At 39.2% G+C, this 27,522-nt stretch overlaps 2 protein-coding genes across 3 annotated transcripts; both read right to left on the bottom strand.

Moving 5' to 3' along the window:
- Nucleotides 1-489: 489 nt before the first annotated feature.
- On the bottom strand, nucleotides 490-14,963 carry akirin1 (akirin 1). 2 transcript variants are annotated; one of them, XM_028581384.1, is made up of 5 exons: nucleotides 14,589-14,960; nucleotides 5,247-5,393; nucleotides 2,155-2,283; nucleotides 1,180-1,251; nucleotides 490-1,034 (listed from the first exon to the last, which is right to left on the bottom strand). In XM_028581384.1, exons 1-5 carry the CDS (start codon nucleotides 14,791-14,793, stop codon nucleotides 1,024-1,026), a joined length of 564 nt encoding a protein of 187 aa, XP_028437185.1. In that variant the 5' UTR covers nucleotides 14,794-14,960; the 3' UTR covers nucleotides 490-1,023. The 2 variants fall into 2 exon arrangements, with proteins under 2 accessions (XP_028437185.1, XP_028437186.1); XM_028581385.1 differs by lacking the exons at nucleotides 490-1,034; nucleotides 1,180-1,251 and adding an exon at nucleotides 3,342-3,469 and having other exon boundaries at nucleotides 2,162-2,283; nucleotides 14,589-14,963.
- Nucleotides 14,964-17,939: 2,976 nt separating this feature from the next.
- On the bottom strand, nucleotides 17,940-19,280 carry cnr2 (cannabinoid receptor 2). Its single transcript, XM_028579907.1, has 2 exons — nucleotides 19,211-19,280; nucleotides 17,940-19,021 (listed from the first exon to the last, which is right to left on the bottom strand). The coding sequence occupies exons 1-2, from the start codon at nucleotides 19,278-19,280 to the stop codon at nucleotides 17,940-17,942; spliced, it is 1,152 nt and encodes a 383-aa protein (XP_028435708.1).
- Nucleotides 19,281-27,522: the final 8,242 nt, after the last annotated feature.

Raw genomic sequence — 27,522 nt, 5'->3', positions numbered from 1 at the left:
CTGCTAGGGTGAGTCTAGATTTCTAGGCTAATTTACGACCATATCTTTCCCAACAAATTGACAGACCAAGGCCGATGCAATTTACAATTATTCTCACAGGCTATTACTTAAAATAATTTAGTCGATTCCTGGTTTTGTTTATAAAATGTCAGAAACCCAAAAAATATTCCATTAATAATTATTTAAAACAGGAAAAAAGAAACAAGGTTTAGCATTTTTGCTTAAAAAATATCTAAAAATGAATAGATCAACAAAATATTAATTTTCAGCCCATCACCTGCTTCATTTTTAGGAGAGATTGTATTCAACTTTTAAGCTAACATGGATACTTTAGGGGCTTGGGGGAAAATGGAAAAGCAAAATATCCACAATTCAATTTAGCTAACTTCATTTGCTGAGAAGATCATGCAATAGTAGGAAAAGCTCCAGAACTACCCAGATTACAAAAACAATACGTTTCAAGAAAACATCACAGGCAACAGATTTTAATCACAGAACTTTTATTTTTTTCAAAAGGGAGAAAAATCCACTTTCTCAGGTAAACAGTTGAAGGGGGGGGGGGCGCAAGAAAAGGGGGACAACGTGAGAAGCAAGAGCCATTAAATACAGCTGCTGAAGGTTATACAGAATGATCACATGAGCCAATAAGCTTTTTTCTACAGCGCCGGCAAGAGATTTGACACAGATTTGCTTTAGTCCGGATTTCCAGAAAGAGCATATGAAAAAAAAAAAAAAAAAAAAAAAAAAAAAAAAAGTTAAAAAAAGGAAAAAAAAGGGTGGGCTTCATACATAGTTTATCTTTCAGATTCTTCTAACTTTTGGCCAGCAGCAATAGTTTGAAAGTAAGAAATCAACATTTTGATTAAAAATAGGATAAACCATGGCACCCAAACAGTTTGAGATGGGGGAGGGAGGTGGGTGGGGGGAGGGGGATAGGGAAATAAAATGAAAATCAAGTGGAAGGGAGGGCAGTAGAAGAGCAGCTGTCTCGTGAGAGGAAGCTGGGATCTCATCATGGGGAGTTCAAGAGACATCTGAAACAAAATGATTTGATACTGTAGTCAGACAATGTAACAATCAAATCATCTCTTTTAACTCTGAACACAGCTCCAACAAGAAATGTATAATTTGACAGAATTCTTGCCTTTCTGAAGGAAATGATGGTTTAAAAATACTTACAACTAGCAGGTCGGGCCCCGTATCTTCGCATGATCTGGTCTTGTGTGAATTTCACAAAAGATTCATATTGTTCTGGAAACAGAAGAAGATGAAGGTGAGGATGTGTGGATTCAAACACCACCTTTCTAGGTCTTTTTTGTGCACCTGCTTTGTCCCCCTTTCAGGTGACAAACAACAAAAACGGTGCACACACAGCAAACATCTGGCCAAACTGCTGAGTCTCAGCTTGTTAAAACTACCGTTCAGTCTCGTGCTCACCGTGGTAACCTATATTATGTTTAATACAGCCAAACTCACAATATAAATTCTCATTGATGTAGTTCTCAGTTTCTCTGTTGTCAGAAACCAGAACAATCGCAGCCGATAAATAATACTTGACAAAATAAACATTAATATAGCCTAATGACAATGCCTCTACAGTGGGATCGCCTATTTTGACATTTACAAAAAGTGATCACAAAAGGAAACTGCTTAGTGGGGATGGAGGGAAAGTTTGCTTCAATTGCTAGACCAAAGTCTACCATCTTTATTGCACTTGTTTCCTGCCCATTTACAGTCTTGGCATCTAGAAGCATATATAAACTCTGGGGGGATGCCAGCGCTGCAGAAGTTATCAGTTATGATATGAATATAACTTCAAAAAAAGGAGGTGGCAGGATGTTTCTCACTTTTACTGTACCTCACTGCCAGAACATAAAAAGTGCTGTACAGGTCAATTGAGAGTGTGCTGGTCTTATTGTTTTTTTTAAGATTATTTTTTGGACTTTTCTGCCTTTATTGATAGGACAGCTAGGTGAGAAAAGGGAGAGAGAGAGGGGGAAGACATACAGGAAATCGTCACAGGTCGGATTCGAACCTTGGACCTCTGCGTCGAGGCATAAACCTCTGTATATTGTGCGCCTGCTGTACCCAGTGAGCCGATCCGGCCACTGGTCTTATAGTTTTTATATATTTTTGAAGAGCAACGTTTATTACCTGCGAGTTTTGTGTTAAGGATCTGTTCGTACTCCTCCCGGATCTTCTCCTCGTGGTCTTTAAGCAGCCGCTCACACAGGTAGCTCACCTGCTTCAGTGTAAACGAGGGCTGGTCCTTCCTTGAGGCACCTGAAAAACACAAAAATCGGATAGGCTATTAAAAGGGCTGAATCGCTCACATTTCCGGCGCAGCAATAAGTCACGGAGACAGGAGTGTCCTCTCTCCTGAAATAGGTGCTCGGCCAGGTGCAAATTTACTGCTTTGCCGTCGGTCGTTCCTCCATGCAGCACCAATGTGGGCCCTTTCTCTCCCCCCAATGTCTCTGTCACAGCACAACTGGAGCCAGCTTTAGCTAGGTGATCCTTACCCAGAGGCCTTTGAGGGCTGCCGTGAGCCGTTTAAAAGACTTAAAAGGTTTGTAAATCACAGGAGAGGATGACAGAGCGCGGATGAAGGTTTAACGGCCGTCTCCAAGACAGAAAGAGGCCGGGTTAGTAACAGTGCACTCGGTGTGATCTATGAGACCGGCATGCAAAGAGAGAAGGAAAAACACCAGAGGGGCTTGATCTCGCACCGAACCTGCCATATTGTGCCTTAAGCATCAAACTGCATCAGGAGGAGCAGAAGCTAACAGCAAATGTACAATGTTTGTCAATATGAACAGTTAATCCACTACAATCTGCACGCATTTTAGGTGCCAGTGTAGCAAGTAATATATTGCCCGTTGTAAGTTTTCAGTAAATAACTTAATTTGTAAAAAACAATAAAGTTGTGACTATATTTGACTGCAATTTTGGAGAAAAACTCAACCACTAACAATGAAATTACAATTTTTCTATTTTAGACGTTTACCCGTATGACATTTGGATTTATTAACTGGTTTACAAAGAAAAATGTTGAATCATCTCTTGACTTTTTGAGCTCTTTGCACACCGTACATGATCATTATTCCACGACACTTTTTTTGCACTTTATATCCATTTGATTAGTTATCCTTTTAGATATGATGAAGCACGAGAGAACGGTTTTTCGAGTTCCATCTGAAAACACATCCATTGCACATAACAGTAATCTGAGACAATGATGATAAAGCAGACTTTTGACTGAAGTCAGATGAGAGAGACCTCTCCATTTCAGAAGTGGGTTGGATTTGGCACAAACAACTATAAATCTTTTACAAACTCACATCTGGAATCACAATCACTCTGCCCTTGTGATTGTTTTGATGAGCAGCAGTAGCCTGGCTCTTGAGACACTTGTTGTTCATGCAGGTCCAGCAAAGGATCTTTTGGCAGGCCTTGCAGAATGAATGACCTTATCATTCAGAACGGTTACAAAGATTAGGCTTACAAAAGATGGCATTCGGGTTTTTTTTTGGATGGTTTTGGTGTCTGAGTTGGCTGTCACTTCAAGGACTTGCTAACCAGAACAAAACAAAGCAGACATGTTATTTAATCACCTGGGTAGCAGAGGTTTTTACCTGCAGTAAGTACAACACCCTCCTACAAACTGATCTAAACGGCAACTTCAATGTTACTGCACTCCGCACTCAACACCAAAAGAGGGACGTTTCTGTAAGTGGTAGGCTTTCCACGGTAGTCAGCGTTACCGCCGTTACCGTGTCCAATTACATTTCTTGCCCATCGCCCCAACCGTTGTTTTGCTCTTTTTTTATAGAAATAAAACCCATTTAGTTAGCCTGCTCCGCTCAGCAGCGTTGCAGAACAGAGTAGCAGGAGTTAGATTTCACTCATCAACTGAGGAGACCGACAAGACAACAGAGGATTTGGTGTCAAAGTGAAAAGCAAAAGTGCAGAATCCAATCATTTATATAGTTTATAATATTATATATTATTAGTGTGCGGGCTTCAGTTGGGAGTGAAAATAGACCAGATAGTGAGCCAACCAATGAGCTCAGCGTCGCTATGCTAAACAGCCCAAAATGGTTCACACACACACACACACACACACACACACACACACACACACACACACACACACACACACACACACACAGGCCCAAAGGGCAGCGCTTTGGGGAGCTTCCGCCTCCCGTCTTAACCTGCCGGTTGCAAAATGAGCCGCGCAGCGAAAGCTCGACCAGAGGTCCGAAGAGGCCAGACGCAGCCTTGGTGCATTTACCGTGTAATCAGTAACACCGGTGTTGTCATGACTTCATCAACCGATGGGAACATTTCCTCACCTTGTTTAGCATGTTTGTTCGGCTGGAGAAAAACATCCATAAACTCGCACCAATAGTGCCAGGCTGTATTATTAGAGCGGTCCATGACCAGAAGATGTGGCCTTTGGAGTAAAAAGCCATAACGTTTATAGTGTATATGTGCGTACAGTAGGGCTGGGCAATATGGACCAAAAGTCATATCCCGATATATTTTGGCTGAATATCGATATACGATATATGTCCCGATATTTTTTCCGCAAAGTGAGAGCAAATGTTCAGTCAAAGTCAAAGCCAAATATGACATGTCACAAGTAGATTCATAGAAACCGGTTGCAAAATCAAATGAATAAATAATAAACAGGTTTCTTCACCTGGTTCAATGCTCAGCTGTTCAAATAACAATAAATTGTAAACATAAATACTGTATAACAACAGGAGTACCTTTTTTGAAATCAAAGCTCCATAAGGTTTGTTTTAGTTTTTTCCAACGTTTTAAATTGTTAAATTTTTCTTCTACACATTTTCAGCGCTTATTTCTACGTCCCATATTTTCTGATATAGGGCTGGGCGATATATAGAGAAAATCAGATATCATGATATTCTTGACCAAATACCTCGATATCGATATTGTGGCGATATATTCTAGAGTCGACAGTTGGTGCTCTCGCAAAATATCTTCATTTAGATTTTAGATAAATAATCATTAATAATAGAACAGTCTGGTAAGTTCAGAAAAGTACATCACTTCACTGTAATGCAGCCTTTAAAAGCAGGAAAAGACACTTATGGTCATATCACGATATTACGATATCCAAAATCTAAGACTATATCTAGTCTCATATCACGATATTGATATAATATCGATATATCGCCCAGCCCTAGCGTACAGCCAACAGTAAATTCTCCTACCTGGTGGGGAGCTGGGAGCGTTGAGGGAGGAACTGGGGCTGGAGGCATCACTGGAGCTGCAGGCCTCAGTCTGGTTGAAGGCCCCTTCCAGCTGCCGCCGCCTCTGGATCCGGCTGTACTCCTGACGGAGGTTCTGGAAGATCTGCTCTGTAGGGAGCAAACAGAAACAAGGACACAAACTTGTTTAAACTGGGACACAGGACACCCAGAAATGGACACATTTTCCAACCCTGTGGCAGTTATCAGTGGTGCTCCCAATGCGCTGCAAAAGTAATGCGTTCCCGACTTTCTCACTTTGTTGCTTGGATGTCATTGCAAGTCACATTAAAAACCTTTGCTCTTTGTAATGAAACCCCCATAAAGTGCAAAATAACAGGCTTTCAGAAGTATGCCGTTTAATTTTATTTTGATTATCAAAAGGAATTCTAAATCTAGCCGTAGTAGTTGTATCAGTTGCTTTATATTCCACATCTGCAACAGAAATTCATTACAGGAATGAAACGATCAGTTTTTTCATTAGTTTAGACTTTACATTCATATGATGTTGAACGTATGTATTCCAGCATGAAATATAACTATTACTGGAAGGCATAATCATTCAGTTCTTAAGATGAACTACAGATATGCTCACATCCTCTGTGGCATCTCTAACCAAACATGGGTTCCAAAGAATCATAGACCGAAAGTAGAGACGTGAAAGACTGAAAAGAGATACTTTCTACAGCTGTGACAAACCCACACAAAGCGCACATAACAGACGTTCTGATACTGTGAATTTCACGTCTCTTCCGAATGTTTTTCATGACGTTGGCACCATGCAAAGCTACAGCTGGTGAAAAGGCTCACGTTAAAGCTACAACTAGGGTTGGGTACCGAAACGTGGTGACATATTGGCACTGCGTTTAGACTTAATGGAGCATTCAATTGCACCTTGTAAACTCAAGCGGTTGTTGTAAAGTACCTTTCTACCATCTAGTGGTTCTTCTTTTTGTTGAAGCAATTAACTGGTAAAATCCTTTAAAATCTAATAAACAAATTATTTAAATTTGACCATATGGCCTTAGCAATGAACAACCCGTTCCTTAATGTTGCCAACTTGTTTTGTGCTCTTTTATTCTGTATCGATTCAGGCACCACACCGTTCTAAAAATATTGTTTTAGCACCGGTAGTGGAAAAACCCAATGGAGTTTTGGTGGATGTACAAAATAAACTTGATTTTTGTGGAAAAATCTGTGTGATACAAGGCTGCAATGCAGAAGATGTAAAACAGGATATCACTCGTCTCACTGTATGATACAATTGATTACCTGTGATTCTAGCCTAATTGAAAAGGTTTTATGTACCACTACCGGCCAGCTACGTACTGTACAGCCCAGATAAATTATTATGGTAATTACCCATTGTGCTAGATGTTAGAAAAGCGCTTAAGAGGATTATCTGTAGTGACATCTAGGATGTACAGAAAACTTCCTGAGGGATTGTAACTGAAACTGTCATTTTACAATGAAAAAAAACACACAACAACAACGTTGATTAATCATTTATTTTTCAAGCAAAAATGGCAAACATTTGATTGGTCTAGTTTTCCCAATTGTTAGAATTTGCTTCTTGGTCTTACGTACATTTAATATTTTTGGGTTTTGGATTATTGGTTGGAAAAAAACAAACAAACTGTAGGACATAAACCAATTTATCGAGTAAATAAAATAGGTTCATCGTTAACAAAAGATAATAGTTGTAGCCTTACAATTTATACTTAACATGTAAAATCACAGCTATGTGCTTAAATCACATAAAAAGGGTAGTACTGTAGGTGCACGTGACAGGTCAAGAAAGTGACTAGGCCTTTACCACCTCAAATATGTCCTTAGGATCAAGCCTACGCTGCAGCTGCTGTCCAGTGTCGAAACAACTTAAACAGCTGGGTCACAGCCAGCACACACATTGTATTATATGGTTAAAGGGGCTGTACTCGACATTCAGAACATTAATATAGCAGGAAACAAATATTTGCTAAAGATATAGTTGAATAAAAGCGTCCTGAGCAGAGAATGAAGTCACACTCCGTCTGTGTGTGTTGTAATCCAAGCTTCTCTGTTCTTTGTTTTGATAGCCGGCCCGGCAACACGTGCATGTGGCCATGACAAAATGTAGGTATTTCACTTATTGGTGAGCCGTGTGGAGGCAATCCTTGCCCGCAGTGTTTATTTATTTTTTGGAGTACAGTCCCTTTAAATCTAGCGGAGGGACTTTATCTTACTCTAGTCATACAGGGGGTCTCTATACATGTTGCGCCTCTATCTGAGGAACCGTGCCTCATTTATCTTGGGAGGGGAGATTACTAGAAGCCATGTTGCCACTTCAGCCTGTTCATCAGCAATCTTGTTTAGATGGTGAGAAAAGCAGCATCTTCTCTACAGAGCCATTTTAGGAAAGCCATGTTCTATGTCGTCATGCCCTTTTTAATCTGGTGCCTTCGCGGAGACACCCTCCTCTTGCTGTGTGGCGTCTGAAACCTTTCAGCATTAACAATACAGGACCCTAATCTGACAGCCTGTTTATTTAGCTACCACAGGGCTTTTCACTTGTAATAAAGCCATGTCACTGCAGAGAGAACAACGTCCCAACCTACAAACGGGCTGTGACAAGGACTATGGCAATTAGCAGAAAATGTATCAACAATTTTGATAATCACTTAATTTAGGTCATTTCTTGAGGACAAAAAAAAAAAAAAAAAAAAAAGCTAAATATTCACAGATTCCAATAACTTAATTGTGAGGAGATGCTGTTTTATAGCATTGTACATGAAATGTCTGGGTCTTTGAACGAAGCAAACAATATGAAGACATGGCCTTCGGCTCTGGAAAATTGCAATTTTGACATTATAGAGACTAAACTAATTTGAATAATTATAATCAGCAGATTAACCAAAAATGACAAGAAACGACAGCTAAAGCCCAAACTACATATTAGGGCTGCAACTAACGATTATTTTCATCGTCAATAAATTAGAATTAGGTAGATAGATACTTTATTCATTCCGAGGGAAACTTTAGAAAGATTGAGTTTGTGACCAAATCAGGTAAAACACTTTATTATTAATTCCCATAATACTACTACATAATACATAGTCCTTTAGGTTGGCAGTCTCCCTCCACTGATTAAGCCCAATCAGAGTTTTGAATATTAGGAAAAACTGTGTGTGCACGTACACAGGCAGAGAGTCTTGCATTGTTAATTTTGTAGGAAGGCGTGGGGTTGCTGATCTTGCAACCTCTGCTTACCAATTTCCTGGGGGAAACCCAGTATGTATTAGAAATGGGAACTCAACAAGATTGTTGTTTGAACAAAGACTTCACGAGCAAGATTGAGCAACATGCTGGCCCCAGAGAGAACTAAAACCAAAATAACTTTATTTGGTACTTCTGTATAATTCTAATCATGTAGTATTTATTCGTATGGAACTTCAGAAGACTGACAGCAAGGGAACAACATGTGACAGCAGTCTAAAATGAATGGGTCCAATTGGATGTCACTACTCCTGGGTACATCTGATTGACAAGTGAAAACCCTCTCCTGCTGCCTGTCACTTCCAGCTCTGCCAACCACTAGTAGCTCAACTGTGGGCGTTGCTTGGCAACAATGACCCTGCCACAACCAGGCCAAGCAATCAATCACAGAGACTTCCGGGAGCCAGGGGAACACAGTGGAGAAAGCCTCGGCTAAAAGGCTTAGGCACAGCCCAAACAGTGAATACGACAGGAGATCGGCCAGATAGATTGGACGTGGTGGTGGAGAGAAAACAAAGCTGACTCATTTCATTTCAACCTCCACTGCTAAAGAATTGTGGGGGGAGGTGGGTTTCGAATGTCCCAACTGCCAGGAAGTAGCTTGATGTATGGGTCAGTTGAAGTTGCCCTTCTGCAGTTAAGAATTTAAGTGACCGCTCATAGTTTGAAAACAGCAGATATGGGAAATGGCAACTAAAGAAGTCTATCAACAAGCTCAATGATTTCCAGACATATTTGACTAATCCAATCTGATGGGACTCATGCAGTGTTAAGTGGTCTAGCAGCCAAAGGTCATTGTTCCTCCCTTGACTTAAAAAAAAAAAAAAAAAAAAAAAACACCAATATCCACTAATAATGTATACGGTTTTTATTAGCAAGCTTCCCATCTCGGTTTACTATACCTTTTGATAAGCTGCCCGTGAATGTTTTTTTTTTTTTTTTAAGGAATAAATATATTCTAAATGATAGCAAGCAATTCAGTCCACATGAAAATTTAACAATTTAAGTAAAAGTAGTCAAATACAAAATTCCTCAACGCATTTAGAACATGGAACAAAAACCGTAGTGGGACTACTAATTTGTAACCATTTTTAAAATGTAATCATTCAGGCCTAAACTATGACCTGCCCACTTTTCTACCCAAGCTGTAAATGTGACAGCCTATTATTGGCATTTTTCCATTACATGGTACCTGCTTGACTTGCCTCGACTCTACTCGCTTTTTTGATTGGTCGGGGAGAATCATCACCAATCACTGAGTCATCATTGCTGGAGACAGACGGGGGTGTCCTGAACAAACCCGCCATTTTTAAATAGTTTAGCCAGCTGTGTTTTCTTTTTGCTGCCTTCAGCTTCTTTTGAAACAAAATTTGTCTTCTGGCTGTGACAACAGCCACATGCTGAGAATCAAAAACAACACACCTTTGACTAGGGTTGGGCATCGAGAACAGATTCCTACTTTGAATCATTTCAAAAATTACAATTCCAGTGGAATCGTTTCTTTATTGGAATCGTTTGGAGGATTTGGTTTCAAATCTGATCATGGGTTCCAAATTTAACATGCGCAAGTTTTGGTTTCCGTAGCGGCCAGGCACTTGTTGTGTTGCAACCTTGGAGCACAGTAAGCGGTGCTCTAGTGTGGCTTTATTTTACGTTGAAAAAGCCCGGGAAAACTGCAACCCACCAGTGAATCAAAATAAAACTTTCCTCTTATTTGATAAATAAGCATGTGACCCGTTTCAACTCCACCCCTCAAAGAATCGGAATGGAGAATCGATAAGAACCGGAATCGAAAGGAAGAATCGGAATCAGAATCGTTAAAATCTTAACGATGCCCAACCCTAACTTCGACGTTCTGTGTGTGTGTCGTGTTAGGTCACGGCAGTTTCCCGCGGCATCGCTAGGACGACCAGCCACGCTCGCCTCATGCATGAGGCGGTACTAAATCTGCAATGGAAAAAGGAGGACGGGGCACCGCGGCCGAGTCAAGCCGAGCCGGTACTAGCAGTGGGTAAGCGCCATTAAATATAGAGATGGCCCGATACCATTTCTTGCTTCCCGATACCTGAACTTGAGTTTCAGCAGATACAGAGTACCGATCCGATACCAGTGCATCATATTTTATTATGTTTTAACAGCTGTATACTACTATCTAGGGCTGAAACGATTCCTCGAATAACTCGAATAATTTGATTACAAAAAATGCTTGAAGCAAAATTCTTTGCCTCGAAGCTTCGTTAAATCAATGTAATTAAGGTTGTACGGCTCACTGCGTTTCCGCATGGAGGATTATTACTAGCGCACAAGAGGTTTGCGCTTCTGCGGACACAACACAAGGTCAGACAGTATATAAACACAAGACCGACGGCCCAGATTACAAATGAAGGAAGACGAAAATAGCGAGAGTGTAAGAGGAGAGACAGGCGAGAGAAAACGACAGAAAGTTTGGGATCATTTTAAGCTGCAAACATGCCGCTACATCACCTCTGTAACAAACCTCCAGTGTACTCATCATTCCACGGAGCCAACCTGACACAAGGTAGCTAATGTCTTCTGCTGCTCTCGTCCACCGCGCTGTTTACACAACTAGCCTACAACATGCTACTCTGCTAATAGCGATATTTTACCAACAAGCTAAAACGAAAGCTGTCGGTTTTGTAGTCTAACTGTTTATTAGTTTGCTTCTAATCTTTGGAAACTTAGCTGCTGCCGGAGAAAAACCGGCTCCTCCCCCACAGCATGGCTACTTAATATGCACGTGAATGACATCATCATGCATCTTTTATTCTTTCTCCTCACCATAGATACATCTATGGTCCTCACTGTGTATTAGGCTTCTGAAAACATGTCCCCCAGAACTGTGTAGTTGAATAGCCCCGCTGTAAGCTTCGTACAGTCACATTTACCCTCTGGTCAGTGAACAGCTCTTTTGCATATCCAGTGCAAAGAGCCAGAGGCAAGAAGGGGAATGGGGTGAAAAATATTAACATTTGGGCCACCGAAAAAGGAACTATTGTAATGCTTTTTTTTTTTAAGGGTCTTGGAATTTGGCAATAAAAAATTTTGCTTTTTCTAAAAAAGGAAACCAGTCTTTTGTATATATACACAAGCTACAGGTTTCCTTTTTTTTTTTAGTAAACAGCAATAATAAATATATTACTATTGCTGCTTACTAAGTATTTCTGTTTCTTATCCTATTAATCGATGGAATAATCGGTAGAATATTCGATTACTAAAATAATCGATAGCTGCAGCCCTACTACTTTCCCTGTATGGATGTGATATTATTTCTCTCTTTGTTGTCGGTCTTGCTCAGGTTAAACTCTTTGTGAAACATGAACAGACGATGAATGCCACAGAACGTTATTTTACTCTTTATTACATGGTATCGGATCGGTGCATAAACTCCAGTACTTCCCGATACCAGCGTTTTAGGCAGTATCTGAGCAGATACCGATACTGGTATTGGAACATATCTAATAAATAACATGTTCCAGGAAAACACCAGCCTCCCCGGTCATCTAGGGGAATTTTTAACTCCAAAAGCACACGCCCAGACTGGCAGCACAAGAATAAGGCAGATGAGAACAGAATGAGCGATCCTATCTACATAATGAAATAATTATCTAAAGATACCTTGGCAGAGTCCGATCCCTTTGTCTCGCCTGCACACACACAGCCTTGCTCACCACTAGCAAACCCCTAGCTGGAAAGCATGTGTGGGTAGAGATGGGCGAGAGGGATGACAGCTGACCTTTCACTAAATACAAAACTGCTTTCACTTGGCAAACCACAGCAGAAAGGCAGGCTTGCAGTACCAGTCCTATAAGGGGCCTCTTTCTGGGTGAAGGTGAGTATAATACCTGGTATGTGGACCTCAGGTTTGCTAGGTAGACATTAGGTCTGAACGAAAAAAAGTTCAGGCTAAATACGCAACATCAGCACAGACAACTTGGGAAAACTGATCCTAGCGATACATTTTTTTGTACAGATGTCAGATTGCCTAAATGGTGTGTGCAATAACAGGGGCATGAAAATGTGTCTTCACCTCCAGGCATCTGCAATTGCAAGGAACTGCCACATACTTTCTCAGAAACAATACACTTCTCAATAACTTTAAGTTGCTAACCAGAATGAGAATGACACAGTTCACCAGACGCAGAAGCAATTCACAGGAAGCCAGTTGTGACACCACCTCCACCTGTGGGTGTGTGTTTGTTTTAATGCTCTCACCAAGGCTTCCCTGGCATTCTCTTTGAGCGATGTGCACCGCCCCCAAGCATCATTTTGTAATGATGTGCACCATGAAGCACATTATTTCTTACAGTGCAAGAACAAGAGACCATGATTTTGCCTTTGTCTTCATAAATGATACACCAGGCACACTGTGCAATATTTGGGCTGTATGATCTCGTTAGTTTATTTATTGTTTTTCAATAAAAATAATCCTCACTAATGGCTCACATTTCGCTTTCATTTTTCAAGTAACAACTTATTCAACTCTCCAAAAGAAAATCATCTATGACAAACATCAACCGAAACCTAAGTCAAGAAGCACAGAACTTAACTTACCATTTGTCCCAGCCTTAGTTCATTATTATGGAAAGAAGCTGGTAATCTATTCATTAAAAACCTTAAAATGGGAAGAATTATGGAGTTCTAAAGCCCATTAACTGGTTTCATAAAAGGTTAAGTGGCTCAACACACAGCCACCGAGTATATATGGAGGATGGATCTCTCAAATTGAAACACTGCTTCTCCACGCAGTTCCTTGCCAATGAAAACTGGTTGTGAGGAATGCATTTGTGCAAATATGATTTCTCTACGGTCAAGATGAAAGCCAGTATGCTTTATAGCAACAGGGGGGCTAACTAGAACCATAAGTAACCCTGCTCTTTATAATATACTGTGCTATTGGAAACGCATTTCTTATCACTGGGGAGCTCATAATGACAATCTAGGAGTTAACAGCATGGCTTAGCACAGGTAGTACATGCGTCTCCATCTTGTAATCCTCTGACATTTCATTAAGTGATCAAATAAATAAAAACGACGTCCAGAATTTTTTTAATTAAAACATTTAAAAAGCTTAAGGATTAGGCCTCACTGCTATCATGCTGCTCAATCTGAGTGACTGGCACATACAATAAGCCTCACTGGATCGCAGTGCAGACATCTAGGTAATGTGCCCCACACCCGTCCAACGCTTACAGCGGAGCTTTTCAAGTCAAAGGGAGAGGAGACGGGAGACATAAAGGAAATGAACAATGCCTTCAAGGCCTGAACAGGAGAAGAAATGGTTATGGTGCATAATGGTAACCTCCACCTCAATGCAAGACAATTGTAGCACTAAAGCCAAGGAGCGTTACTACCCAGGCAGCTCCTCATTAACAGCCTGCCATGATGTGCCTGCTGCTGTGATGCCATTTGTCTTCTCAGGAGAGCCAACAGGCTGGATTATCACCCATGTGTCAAAGTACAAGCAGAATCTTTTGTTTAAAGCCTATCCGTTTTTTTAAATAAATGTTAGCGATAAATGTAATAGTTTAAGAGATTGAATAGCCATGATAGTCCATACAGTAGCTGCAGATTGTACAGGCGAAGCTTAACAAGGCAGTCATATAGCTAGCTAGCTAGCTAAGGTAATATTCATTTTTCCCAATGCCAATGTTTTAGCTAGCTAACGTTAGCTATGCAAAGAACTTTGAAGCTAATATTTCCATGGGCAACTCATGATTAGCCTATGTCAGCTAATTCAGCAAACTATGCAACAATACAATGAGCTGGCAATATGCCACCAACGAATACCGAGACAGATACATCTACTTTTGCGCATCCACTGATTTATTATGATTTGTAAAACGATCTGTTTCGGTAACTTAGCGACGACGCTCTTCCGCTAACGTTTAGCTTCCAACCCCCATTCTGATTCTCTCAACTAGCTAGCTAGCTAACGTTAGCTATCCAATTCACTCCACCCAAACCCCCTCCCCCATGACACCCACCCTGAAACGCAGGAAAAAAAACGTTAAATCTAGTTTAACTGTATACCTGGAGTGAGCCTGTGTTCGCCTCCTATGGCCGGAGGAGACATCGAATGTGTTGGGCTGTCGACCGGCGGACGGAGGTTGCATCTTTGCGGGGACGGAGCACCAGGAGTCCCCGGTAGTGGATTGCACCTTCTCCGCTTGGGAGACTGGGGACTGAGGAGGGCCTCAAACTCCATCGACCGCTTTAACGTTGCTCCACAAGCCATGTTAGCTAAAGAAAACGGAAAAAATAAGTTGGAGAAAAACGACCCTCAAAAAGTGGGGTTTGTACGTTAAACGTTGCTCGAATTTCTTGAGCCTTTCTTGCTCTCCACAACAACGGGTCTTCTTCTCTGAGTAGTAAACCAACTGCCGACCCTGCCTTCTGAAATTTTAAAACGTCACAATGGCAGACGATACCATTGTTGGAAAGAGGGGGGTTCTCAAATATTTACAACACATTGTATAGTATATTTCACTGATTTAAATTGTAATTCTTATCCAAACTTACTTTTTTTTAACGGTGTACGTAATACATACTGGAATCCATTGCAATTTTGTTTTCTCTTTTACCGTCTTTACGCTACAATTTCTAGCTGCCCAACCCTATTGTTGTTGTTGATTGATTTCCGTTGAACTCAAATTTAAGGTTCACGAGACGTCTGGTGGTCGTGGTCAGGTAAATCGGGTAAATTAAAAATGAACTGTGTAACAAAGTGATGTTAGACCATAGATATGTATTAGACTTTATCTCCTTCAGTAGAAGATAGATTTTTATTTATTTGTTTAGAATTTACCTCAGCTTTATTTATATAGCACCTTTCATGCAAGCATGCAGCACAAAGTGCTTCACAGAACAAAATTACAACAACACAGATGAAAACAATAAAAAAAAATAACAATAAAAATAATATAAAATAAAACAATTTAAGCACGACAAAAAATCACAACAATTAAGACAATAAAATGTAAAAAAAATAAAAATAAATACATGAAAGCCAACAGAATAAAATAAACACCAGAGTTAAAAAAAAAAAATGATATGCCTTAACTAACAGGCTATTAAAATGTTTTCACTGCAAATTAAACACAACGTTTGTGGATATATCGTTGATGGATATTAGCCAGATAGGCTTACCCTTTTACAAAAGAGAGTGTTGCTGCATGGTGATAATGACCTGGAAAAAAAAAAGTCCCCCGGCAAAGTGTTCAATTACAATACTATACACTGTGACTGCAAATAAGAATTGAATTGTTTGGTATGCACAACACATTTGTATCGTAAGTAGAGATTACATCCTGATCTTATCTTGCTTTGTGTTATCAGCTACATGCTCCATACCACTCCTATTGTATTGCATGCATCAACAACCAGCCACAACCTCACTGCAGTCTATTGTTTTAAGTAACCTTTTGAAGGTGGTAATGTAATATATAACCTATCGATTTGTATGTGCTGCAGTCTCCACTACTGGTGTTCATCTGGCTGTGACCGTTTGTTACATGTGCAAGAAGTTTTCCTGAACATAGAACTCTGTTGATTGGAAGAAAAAAATTTGATAATCACTGTCTCAACGGGATTGAAAATCTTTTAACAGGAAGGTCCCGGCTTGTTAATGCATAACAAATTACTGTAGGTAAATACAAACAAAGTCTTATGCAGTTATACTGTTATCAAATAACCTTGAGGAAGTAAACATGCAGCCTACTGTTATGCAGTATGTAGCTTGCATCTAGAGTAGCTTATACTGAAGTGCTAAGTATTCAGCAATATCAATTAAAGTGCAATCAAGCATCTCCTCGTAAAAGCAGTAAAAGAAAATGAACAATATTCTTGATTTTCCATTGAGCTAGTCTCGCATTGCCAGACCTATCCACTGAGCTATCTACTGTATTCTTCTAAGAGGCAGTTGAATTGTATTGCATTATACTGAGAGGTAATTCATATAAATGGGGTATACTAAATAATGCAAATGCCTCCTCACAGTATCAACAGTTTCAACAAAGATCTGAACATTATAACCTTTATAAAGGTAGAATTTATTACAAGTCTGTTTTATTAAACCCAATAATAAGCTAGTAACTGAGTGTATATAATCATCCTCTACATTGTTCTGTACTCAGTTCCCCCTTCTTCCATCTCTTGTCCCCAAAGAAATATGTATTTTCTGGCTGACTTTTTGGTATGGCACTCCCAGTATCCAGCAAGTCACCTCTGGCAGCAAAGACTCACCCAGAAGATTGAGAACCTTACAAATTATTGCAGACTGCTGATTAGTTTGGTCACTTGACAATGATTAAGGATGACAGACAAAGAGTAAGATTTCCTTATGGAATTTGCTTAAAAAGAAACATATAATGAGTCAAAATAGAGTAGGGTTAAGTATTATTATTTAATCAGTTCATATAGCGGTTGAAACGTGTTCTGTCAAGCGTGTGAACCCGTGAGTTTAAGTGGATGTCAAAATGTGCTTTACTGCAGCCGCCAGTTGCCACTATTGCAAAGAGTGTTTTAGTGTCTGTGCTCGTTCTCTTCCTGGCATGTGCTCCATTTACCTCAGGACACTGCTTGGATTCATGCAGTGAACATTGTGTGAAATCCTCCCGTGCATAGGGCTTTTGTGGAGTCCTGGCATTCATGTGCAGATGGGATAGGCACACCACAGGGTCCTCCGTTCCTGCATGCTCAGGGACAAATACTCAAACATAAACATACAAACAACAAATCCACCTATCTGCCATGTGGTGAACCCAGAAGTTAAGTCAGCACTTAAGTTCGTGGGACACAGTGTAAGAGTGATAGTGTTAAAGCACTGGCATGGGAGGCAGAGAGGTCAAAGGTTACAGGTTAGATGGCCACATGACATTGTCTCACTTCCAGTCCAACATGCACTGAACTTTTTGTCTGACTTGAACAAATACCTAAAGATGAGAGGCTTTAATACCAATGGAATCTGTTCTATACTTATTGTTATGATTTAAGTTCCACAGCGCTGTGGAGATAGGTCTGGCAATGTGAGACTATGACTCAAGTAATGTGTTATGGTGACAAAATATTTTGGTGAATGTTTTCTCCTTACAAGCTGTCGTTCCAGTGTATCTTGTAACTGCAAGTAAAACACAATATGTAGACTTTCTGATCTTCCGAAGCACTTGTAATTACTCACAATATACAAGAGTTATTGTTTGATAGCCTTTAACATAATAGCCTTAAATTATTTGCAGGCACTAATAATGTGATGGAATTAACCCTGCTCATATGTATTGAAGATGTCATTCTTAATCTACAGTGAAGTTCTCTGTGGTCTGATTTTACACACCAAGCACACTGCCAGACGCTTATCTATCGCTACAGGTACTCCTTAATTCCAACTCACTCTCTAAAGTTCTTCTTCTCATCGTTCACCATTTCTGAGATTGATCGGAGGGTCCTGGGCATCTCATTATTCTCGGTGAAGGCAGTACAGTTGTTGTCTTCTTTGGAGGGTAATTGTGAGGTTAAATCGTCTGTAGTTTGTTTACACCTCCCAGTTTCACACAGCCTTTGTAGCAACTGCAGCAGAGCAACTCTCAGCTCTCGACAGCGCAGTGCATACAGTAGTGGGTTGACTGCAGAGTTGACCAGGCAGAGGGTGCTGCAAAAGGCGAAGGCCCTCTGTTGGGTGTGAGTCAAGACCACAGAGACATCCACTAACATGAAGGAGAGTGCAGGAAGCCAGCAGCCCACCAGTATGAGTAGGATCAGGCCAAACATACGTGCTAGACGGATATCCATCCTCATGCGGGCCTGGCCTGTCCCTGCTGCTCCCTGGAGGTTGGTCATGGAGGACACGTGGCGGTGGGCCTTCCACAGGATGAGAGCATAAGCCCACAAAATGAGAGCCAGAAGCACCAGTATGAAGCTGGTCCAACATGCCAGATAGCCCTGGTTGATGTAGGGAAACAGGCTTGAGCAGGGTGGAGAAAGCACTGTGGGACACCTCCAGCCCATCAAAGGCAAGAAGGAGATGAAGATGGTGGCGCTCCAGAGGATCAGCAGACTCAGCAGGGCTCGCCGACGGGTAAGCATCACCTTATAGCTGCAGGCCTGGTGGATACAGAGGTAGCGATCCAGAGCGGTCAGCAGTAAACTCCCCACTGAGCTGGTGAAGGCCATGGTGACTCCACCTAATTTGAAGAGGTAGGCAGTGGGGCCATCACTGCGGCGAAAGAGGTGAAAATCCAGGAAGCTGGTAGTGAAGAAGCAGCTGGCGAAGACATCAGCCAAAGCGAGGCTGGCAATGAACAGATATGAAGGCCGCTGCCGCAGGGTGGCTGTGGCGGCGATCACTCCCAACACAAGAGCATTTTCCAGCAGTGTGATAGGACCTCCCAGGAAACAGATGGAGCCGATGGCTGTCTTCTCTGCCTCGGTGAGAACCATGTAGCATTCCAGATTCTCACAAGACCTGTTAACTGTGAGAAAAACACAAGTTGATATCAGGACAGATTGAGTGAGCAAGTACTAAAACTACAACTTCCATTATAAATGCAAGTATTGCATTAACTTACACCCACATTATCTTGAGCCATATATATATATATATATATATATATATATATATATATATATATATATATATATATATATATTAGGGTGCATACCTATTGGTGATGAGGTGTTCTCTTTGGCTTCTGTGGGTCCTAAAGAAGTGGGAATCTCCCATTCCTCCATTTCAGTTACTGCTTGGGCCAACGCTATTGCAGGAAATACAGCAAGTTTATTTTAATTTATTTTTTATGGATTAACACAAAAACACTGAACATATCTGTAGCAAAACAATTTTAAAATAAAAAAAAATGTACTGCAGCTTTCACTTTTTCCACTCTTACCTTAACTTCCAAAGCATATAAAATACTTCTAAAGAATTGCTTTCATCATAAACTTATTTTTTGTAAGAGTTCCAGGTTGGAAAATTAGAATAGAATACAACAACTGAATTAAGATAACTGGAGTAAATGTGTTAGGCAAGACAGAAAGAATACAACAAAATCCAAACATACAGGAAAAACAATACAAGAAAAAAATGATATAATCAGATTTTATCCACATGGTTATTGTGTCATTATATTATTGACAACAAACCTTTTTTTAGATTAGGTGGATGAAACAGGCATCTTCCTGTGGAGAAACAAATAGAGTAGGCAACGTGATGTCTTTTCCTCTCTATGTCAATATTGAAATTGGTGCTTAAAAGGAACATTAACATTTATGAGTGAAGACAGAAAGTCGTTAAAAGATCAGGGCAAACAGAAAATAATCATTACAGAATCTGCTGGGGCTGTTATTGAAGGAATTAGTCGCAAGGAGCCATGGTTTAAAGCAAGCCATAAACCACTTCTCAAGAAACAATGACCGGATTTTGTTTTAAAAAATGTTTAAATGCACATATCTCATGAATGTTTGAGCATGGTAGCCTAAAGCCATGTATGATGCTGTTGTCTTTTTACCAAGTGTGTCCAATGAAACTTTTAAAAAATATCTGCAAGACATTCTCTGTAATTTAAATGATTTTATAAATGAACTGAGCTAGTCAGAGAATTCATATTTAATCCATATTTTCACAATCACTTTGGCAGGGATTTTTCTGTAAGTGCATTCAGTTATCTGCAAATGAACATTATAGCAAACTCATGTTGTTGGCCTATTATCATATTTAACATAATCTATATCTAAATAAAGAGCACTAATTTAACATGATGAAGACTGCCCCCTTTTGGAATTAAATGGGATTGTGTTGCAACAAAGCAGTGAATCGGTGGGTGAAGGTCACCACAGAGATGAACAATCTCCTGTAGAGTGCATCACCTGTATGCAATCAATAGATTAAACTAAGTGTGGACGTCGCTGTTAGAGGATTTCATTAAAGTAAATAATGCTGTGATAAACAGAGAGTGGCCGCCTTTAATTACGGAGCAGCTTATACAGAAAGAATATATTTTACAGGCAAAAACATGACCCAAACGCATAAAATAAATGTAAATCAGAGAATCATTGAATAAATCACATAAAAAGCAACATTAAAATGCATCAAGGAAAGTAGTAGGCTTTTAAATATGATGCAGTATAAGTGATTAAAGGGAACACTTTCACCTAATCAGGTCACTGTGCCTTTCAACCCATTGTTTTCCGTTTATTCTATTTCCAATGACCATAGTTTCGGTTTTTCATTGCAAATATGACTGCGTTATGAAAAGCAAAGCACATGCGAGCAGAAGTAATGCAAGTAAAATTACTTTCCAGAAAGGCCCTTATTGACTGAAGGGACAATAATCTGGATTGCCAAATTGCTGTTTTTTGACTCTTAAGAACCAGTTATTCTTTAAAAAAGAAAAGATTGCCTATTCAAGAAAGCAGCAGCAGCACATACATAAAACTTAATGTAACATTCAAAAAACACGCCGGTATCAGTTTTAGTCACTGGCGACATGCACACTGAAATAGTATGTGGCAATAACCCCTTGAGTCACTGTTTCACTGTGCCAAATTGTTTCAAAATATAACAGAGCCCTGCACAAGTAGAAAAAAAATTAATTCACTACTCGTTTTGAAGTAAAAGCAGAAAATGGAAGCAGTACAAAATAGGTCAAATGCAGCTGGTTTACTGCATAAATACACATATTGAATACAAGACAAAAACAATTCTAATTTCACAGAGATATCACCATCCGTTTAACTACAAATTTAAACAAATTAATTGCATTACTAGAATTATTACTACTGTCACTGGATTTTCCATCAGAAGCTTCAAATTTCAATTAAAACATTTAAAAGCCAATCAACTCTGCAACCACTAACATCCTGCTTTTTTTTTTTTACTTTTATTTCCTTTATTTTCTTGTTTTCAACATGGTGCTGAACAGGTGTGTGTGTGTGTCTGTCTGTCTGTGTGTGTGTGTGTGTGTGTGTGTCTGAGTGTGTGTGTGTGTGTGTGTGTGTGTGTGTGTGTGTGTGTGTGTGTCACAATGTGCATTATATTGATGTAGGATTTGTGATCTTTCTTGTTGTTTTGTCAGATGTTGTTGTGTTTTTACTGTTGGATTTAAATTGTGCCCTGCCTAGGGACTGCAGATATAAATTAGCCTAAGGCTAACTCTGGTACAATGCATCAAATAGCAACATTTATGTTAAAAATTGTACATGGTCCCTAACAAATAAAATTAATAAATAAAAATAATTTGAAACTTGTAATAAAATAACCCTTGAAGATCTTACCTTATGTTCTCTCTTGTGCGTTGTTTTCTTCTTCTTGTTTCCTAGTATAGGGGAACCAAAAGTCTCTCAGCAACTGAGCAACCACAGTATGACTGCACAGACCTACAGACCTCACTGGTGCATGAGTGAGGGGAAGAAAAGGAGGGTGGCTGTGATGACACAAGAGGGAGGGAGAGAGAGCGAACCAGATGGAGAGAGATTAAAGACCCCAAACGATGTATTAGAAGTACAGCTGGAGTCTGTGATGATATTCAGAATAATATCATAGCAGTAAAGTCGAATTTTGATGTGTTTGGTTATATGTAATAGATGTGAAAGGGACAAGATGAAACATTTATACAGTAATAGAGACCAACTGTAGTGATCACACAATTCTTAAATGATGTCTTTGCAGCAGACAGGGTCAGGATGAACTCAGGGGAGGAGAGCACTCAAGCAGGTGTGAAAAACATGTCAATAAAAAAGAAGGAGAAACACACCATACACACAAAAAATAAAACAAAAATCTTTATCTCTTAGCTGAGAGTGTTCAAATGCATAAGTGAACCTTGAGTTAAGACTTTTGTGCCAAAAATTTGACATGTTTTACACAGTCAAGGTGCCATTGAATTATTGCTATTTTGGCAGCAACAGTTTTTCCTTCCACCTCTATTCATATTTACATTGACTCTTTCAACATTTATAGTATGTCTTTTCATGCATATTGTGTTATTCCTGATCTACATTACCACCTAGACTACTATTTGCACTAACAGTATATTGACTTTTCACTACATTCAGCATTTTATACATTTTATACCTATTGTGTAATCACTGACCTACATCACTAACTAGACCACAGCAGTTTTCCTATCACCTTATCACTTTTGCATATCCTCCGACTTACTTACAACTCACTTTGCACCGGCTTTGTAACGCCTACAAAATCTGCACTTTATGTAGCCTATTGTATCAAATTCAAAGTCAAAGTATCTTTATTAGTCTCCCCATTGAGAAATTTGTTTTGGACACAGAGAAATTGCTGCAAGAGTTAAAACAGAGACACACAACAAGCACAGGGTTAAAACAGAAGACAAATGTACATTGAACATCTAGGCTACTCAAAGAGCTGTGCAAATTGCAAATTACCAATTTCTATAGAATACTTGTGCAAAAAACAAAGCCATCCTTCCTACATTCTTCTGTTCTACCATACATGCCTTACAAACGTTCTTACTTCCATAAGCATCCATGCATTCAGTCCTAAAAAACATTCATTTATCCATTCATAAATATCCTTACAATCCATTGTAAATATGCATTATTTCCTTCATTCATATCCATACATACATTCAGTCACAGATACACATTAATAAATTCATGGTCATACATTCATTGCATTGTTAACTGAGAGAGGGACAAATGAGTGCTTATACCTATTATATTTGCACAGAGGAACCCTGTACCTCTTTCCTGAGTTCAATAGCTCAAACTCTGAAAACAACACGTGAGAGTTATCAGATAGAATGATCTTAGCCTGCCTGATTGTTGCCTGATCAAAAAGCTCCTGCTGGTTGAAAGGTGCAGGTGTTCCCATAATTTTGCCTGCTGTCTTGACCAGATTCAAAATCTGAGTTTTGGTTTTGACTGTCAAATTTCCAAACCAGCTGGTAATACCTTACCGAAGAATTGACTATATTGTTGCTCTATAGAAAATTAAGATGATATTTTTACAGACCCCAAACTCTCTGTTCAAATATTTCTCTAAATTAATAAGATGTGTTTGTCATTCACCTTGTCGGTTTTTAATGATTTTATTTCTCCAAATCAAGCAAATTGACTCATCAGTCTACATTCTGCATGTAACTGTTACTTCTGTTTTCTTGTATTTTATTGTATGTGAAACTGTATGTTGTCTTGCATGCTTATGCTTTTCATGGCCAGGTCGTCGTTGCAAATGAGAACCTGTTCTCAACGGCCTACCTGGTTAAATAGAAAAAAATAAAAAATAAAATATATATGTATATATATATATATACATATATATATTCAATTCAACTCAATTCAATTCAATTCAATTCAATTTCAATTCAATTTTATAGTATCAAATCATAAGAGTTATCTTGAGACACTTTACAGATGGAGTAGATCTAGACAACACTCTATAGTTTACAAAGCCCCAACAATTCTACTAATATTCTAGTAATATATATATATATATATATATATATATATAGCTAGTTACTAGATAGCTAATTAGATAGCTAATTATAAAATAGATAGCTAATTTCTTTCCACTTATCTTCATTTGACAGACAACATCTATCATCCCACATGCATGCACGCACTTGCACAGAAGATACTGCTTGAAGGATGAAAAGAATACCTTAATTGCTCACCTTTTGTGGAAAGACTGGCAAAATGATGAAAAAATAAGAGACTTAAATATTCCTGCTTTGTTATTTTATAGTATACGTGTGCACATTTATTCTTGGTGTCACACTTGGTGTTTGATTCTTGTTTACATCCACTCTGGTATACACTGGTATGTAAACCAGCCTTCATTGAAAATTCACAAGGATTTAGATTTTTTTTTTATATATTACATTATTGAAGCCAGTGGGTGGGTCAGAGTGTAATACTGCTTGCAGTACAACAGGGGGCAATGCTAAGCAACCATAATGAGGGACTCAGTAACCTCCAGTGAAAGATTGTTCAGTCTTTTAATCCTAATCATTCTTCATAGATACAAAATTTGAACTCAACAAGCGGTCCCTTCAGCAATTAAGGCCGTTTAATTTGGCTTATGCCCCTCTGGTGAATATAAAGTACATTAGTAGTTCGATAACAATTAATCAGCTCATGAAATCACATACCTAAGGCATTCTGAAATGAATAGCATCCTATTTTAGAAAAGAAAAAAAACTATGCTATGAAACAGAAACTGGGACTAACAAATACATCAAATGACAAGACACGAAAATAGGACAGAAAGAGAGGTTTTGTCATGTTTATATTTAGACACCATTCAAGTAAATTGTGCTTTGAAACTAGACAACCAGTCTTGTAATAAGACAGTGATATCTGTTGCACTGTTTCCTTTCCTACTCTGACCTGATAGAGCCAGCAGCCCAGAAGGCAGGAAATGTGATTAGGAGCTGACAGCACAGCTCAAATAAGATTTCTTCTCAGTCACTGTCTGGCCAGAATGAAGCACAAGAGCACAGACCACAGGACAGAATAAAGCCTGAAATGTTCTATTATTAGTTGGATTACATCATCCACACAATCCCCTTTTTAGAAATCACCCCGGACACAAACATCAGGGCTCACTTTGCTGTTTCATTCGGGTTGTATTAATCAAATTTCCTCTCCTCATTTCCAGATGGTCAGATCTTCAGACAGTGAGATCAGATCACTGATGTAAAAAACACCAGAAAAAATGAACATATCAAGCAAAAATTGAATTACTTCACGGTAAATGCTTTAATAATACTTAATTTGATTTGGTTCTTAGAATAATATAATGCAATTGTAAAATGTTTCAATTTAGAAATTAAAATTGGACTTGCCAAAAGAACATTTCACAAAGGAAAAATTCTTTAAAATGTTGTGGTAAATGTTTAAAATGTACATTTACCATAGAATTTCAAAGAATTCTTGCGTTGTTGTTCCTTTTTGTTTATGCCTTTCCCATTTGCCAAATACAATTTTCATGTAGGCTAGTAAACTGTAAGACTTGTAGGCCTACTTGTATTTAGGGTTGTATGATTTTAAAACAAATTTCTGAGGTAATGTTCTCAATAATTGTTTGATCATTTGGATTTTTCATATTTTAATGATTGAGTAAGCTGTTCAATTATGTTTTCTGTGATATTTTCATTAAATTGAGCCGTTGTTTCAATTACATTCGTTTGTAAAGTCAAATCTCATTAAAATGACTGTCAGAGAGCATTGGGCCTGTAGGACACGATTACATACTTCTTTCCAGAAAAGTGAATTGCAGACCCATAATATTCACTCAAACTGTTATTTAAAGCTTTAGTGCGTACCTTTTTGATATTAATGAACGTCCGTTACATTCAAGCCATTGCCAAATGAGTTGATACAAAGCTAATTAAGAATTATTATATTAAGAATATTCAGCTCCACACAACTCTCTCTGGCTACAGGCAACTGCGTGGAGGACGGGTGGGGGCTTGTATTATGTGAACGCACAGACAGTTTTGTTGTCATTACTTAGAATTCCTCATGGGGGCGACAGAAACCACGCACCATAGCTTTAAACTCCAAAAGTTCACTAGGTTGCCCTCAATTCAAGTGACGTTGAGAAACAGACAAGTCAAAAGCAGTAACACAACAAGATAAAAACAAAGATCCAGCTACACACTGATATCGAATGGTTTGTGGTCATGGTTTTAAACTGTGCATAGGTTGGAAGAGTATCAATCTTTAAAGTGTGTTGAAGGTAGTTCCATAAATCAGGAGCATTAAAGGAAGAGGCAGATTTTCCCAGATTAGATATAATCAATGATCAATCATGCATTATAGAGTGTTACCTTCTTTTTACTCAACACAAAGGTCTAAATGCTTTTAATAAAGCAAGATTTAATGTAGTCGTATTCTAAAAATACTGGAATCAAGTTATAAAATACCCATCATGTAAGATTTTAACTGCACAATATGAACTCCTCCAGTTAATAAAACAGTAGCCTGGATGGCAGCCGAATTTAGCCCCGCCCACAACATTCGAGGTCGGGAAGTTCGACTAGAATCTGAGTATGACCATGTCAGGCTAAGAAAATAGTGCTAAAACTCTCAGAGCGTTTTCACACACGAAAGTCCGAACCAAGGTCCGGACCAAGGTTCATGTTTTTGTTACATTGTATACATTTGATCCGGTAAATTTTGGTTTCACACTGCAGTTATGCAAGCGCACTAAAGATCGATAGGCGACGTGACAAAACTACGTCCTGCCGTCATCACATACGTGAGCTGCGTCTCCAGATACTTATAATTTATTGGTTTGTTGACGGGCTTCCCCTGTCCTCTCGTATCCTCTCTCTGTCGGAGTTTTTTCAACTGACCGCTGCTCTCCCCTAGCCTACTGTCGCGGCTCTTTTTGTTTTGTTGTGATGTTGAGAAGCAAGACAGGGGAACTTTCTTTCTGCAGCATTTATTCAGTGACAAACTGAAACTTACACTGTAGCCTACATTTACTACCACTTAACAAATAAACTGCTGATGTAGCCTATTCTCTGCTCTGATAGCCGACAGATGTCTTCTCTGAGCGCATTCACCGTCACTCTCTCTCACTATAGCACCGAGCTATTCCGTAAAGGAGCTTCCCCAGGAGAGCCTGCCAGAGCTTCTTTAAGGCTATTTGGTCCGAAAGTCCAAACCATCCAAAAATTGCTTTCATACTATAAACCGGACCGAAACCACCTCTTTCTATTGGAAATCTTGGAAAAATCTTGATTCTCCATACGGATGGCCTGCTTGACTGAGGGTGGAACTGAAATATTGTGTTAAATGAGACATTTGTTTGAAACACATGATGATGAATTTCATTTAAATATTGTTTCTTTTCAGAAGACAGAGGTAGCTTGGGGAATGTTTATTTGTGTGCCAATCTGCCACAGTTCAAGGTTTCTTTGATTTCTTGATGGTAAAGATGGAGATGTGTGTCCTAGACTGTATGCAGGTATTCAATAATGGCAAT

The sequence above is a fragment of the Perca flavescens genome, chromosome 6 (genome assembly GCF_004354835.1).
Source record: "Perca flavescens isolate YP-PL-M2 chromosome 6, PFLA_1.0, whole genome shotgun sequence".
In the NCBI taxonomy this organism is placed as follows: Eukaryota; Metazoa; Chordata; class Actinopteri; order Perciformes; family Percidae; genus Perca; species Perca flavescens.
The sequence above is the reverse complement of the archived record's forward strand: the minus strand, read 5'-3'. Positions and strand labels throughout refer to the sequence as shown.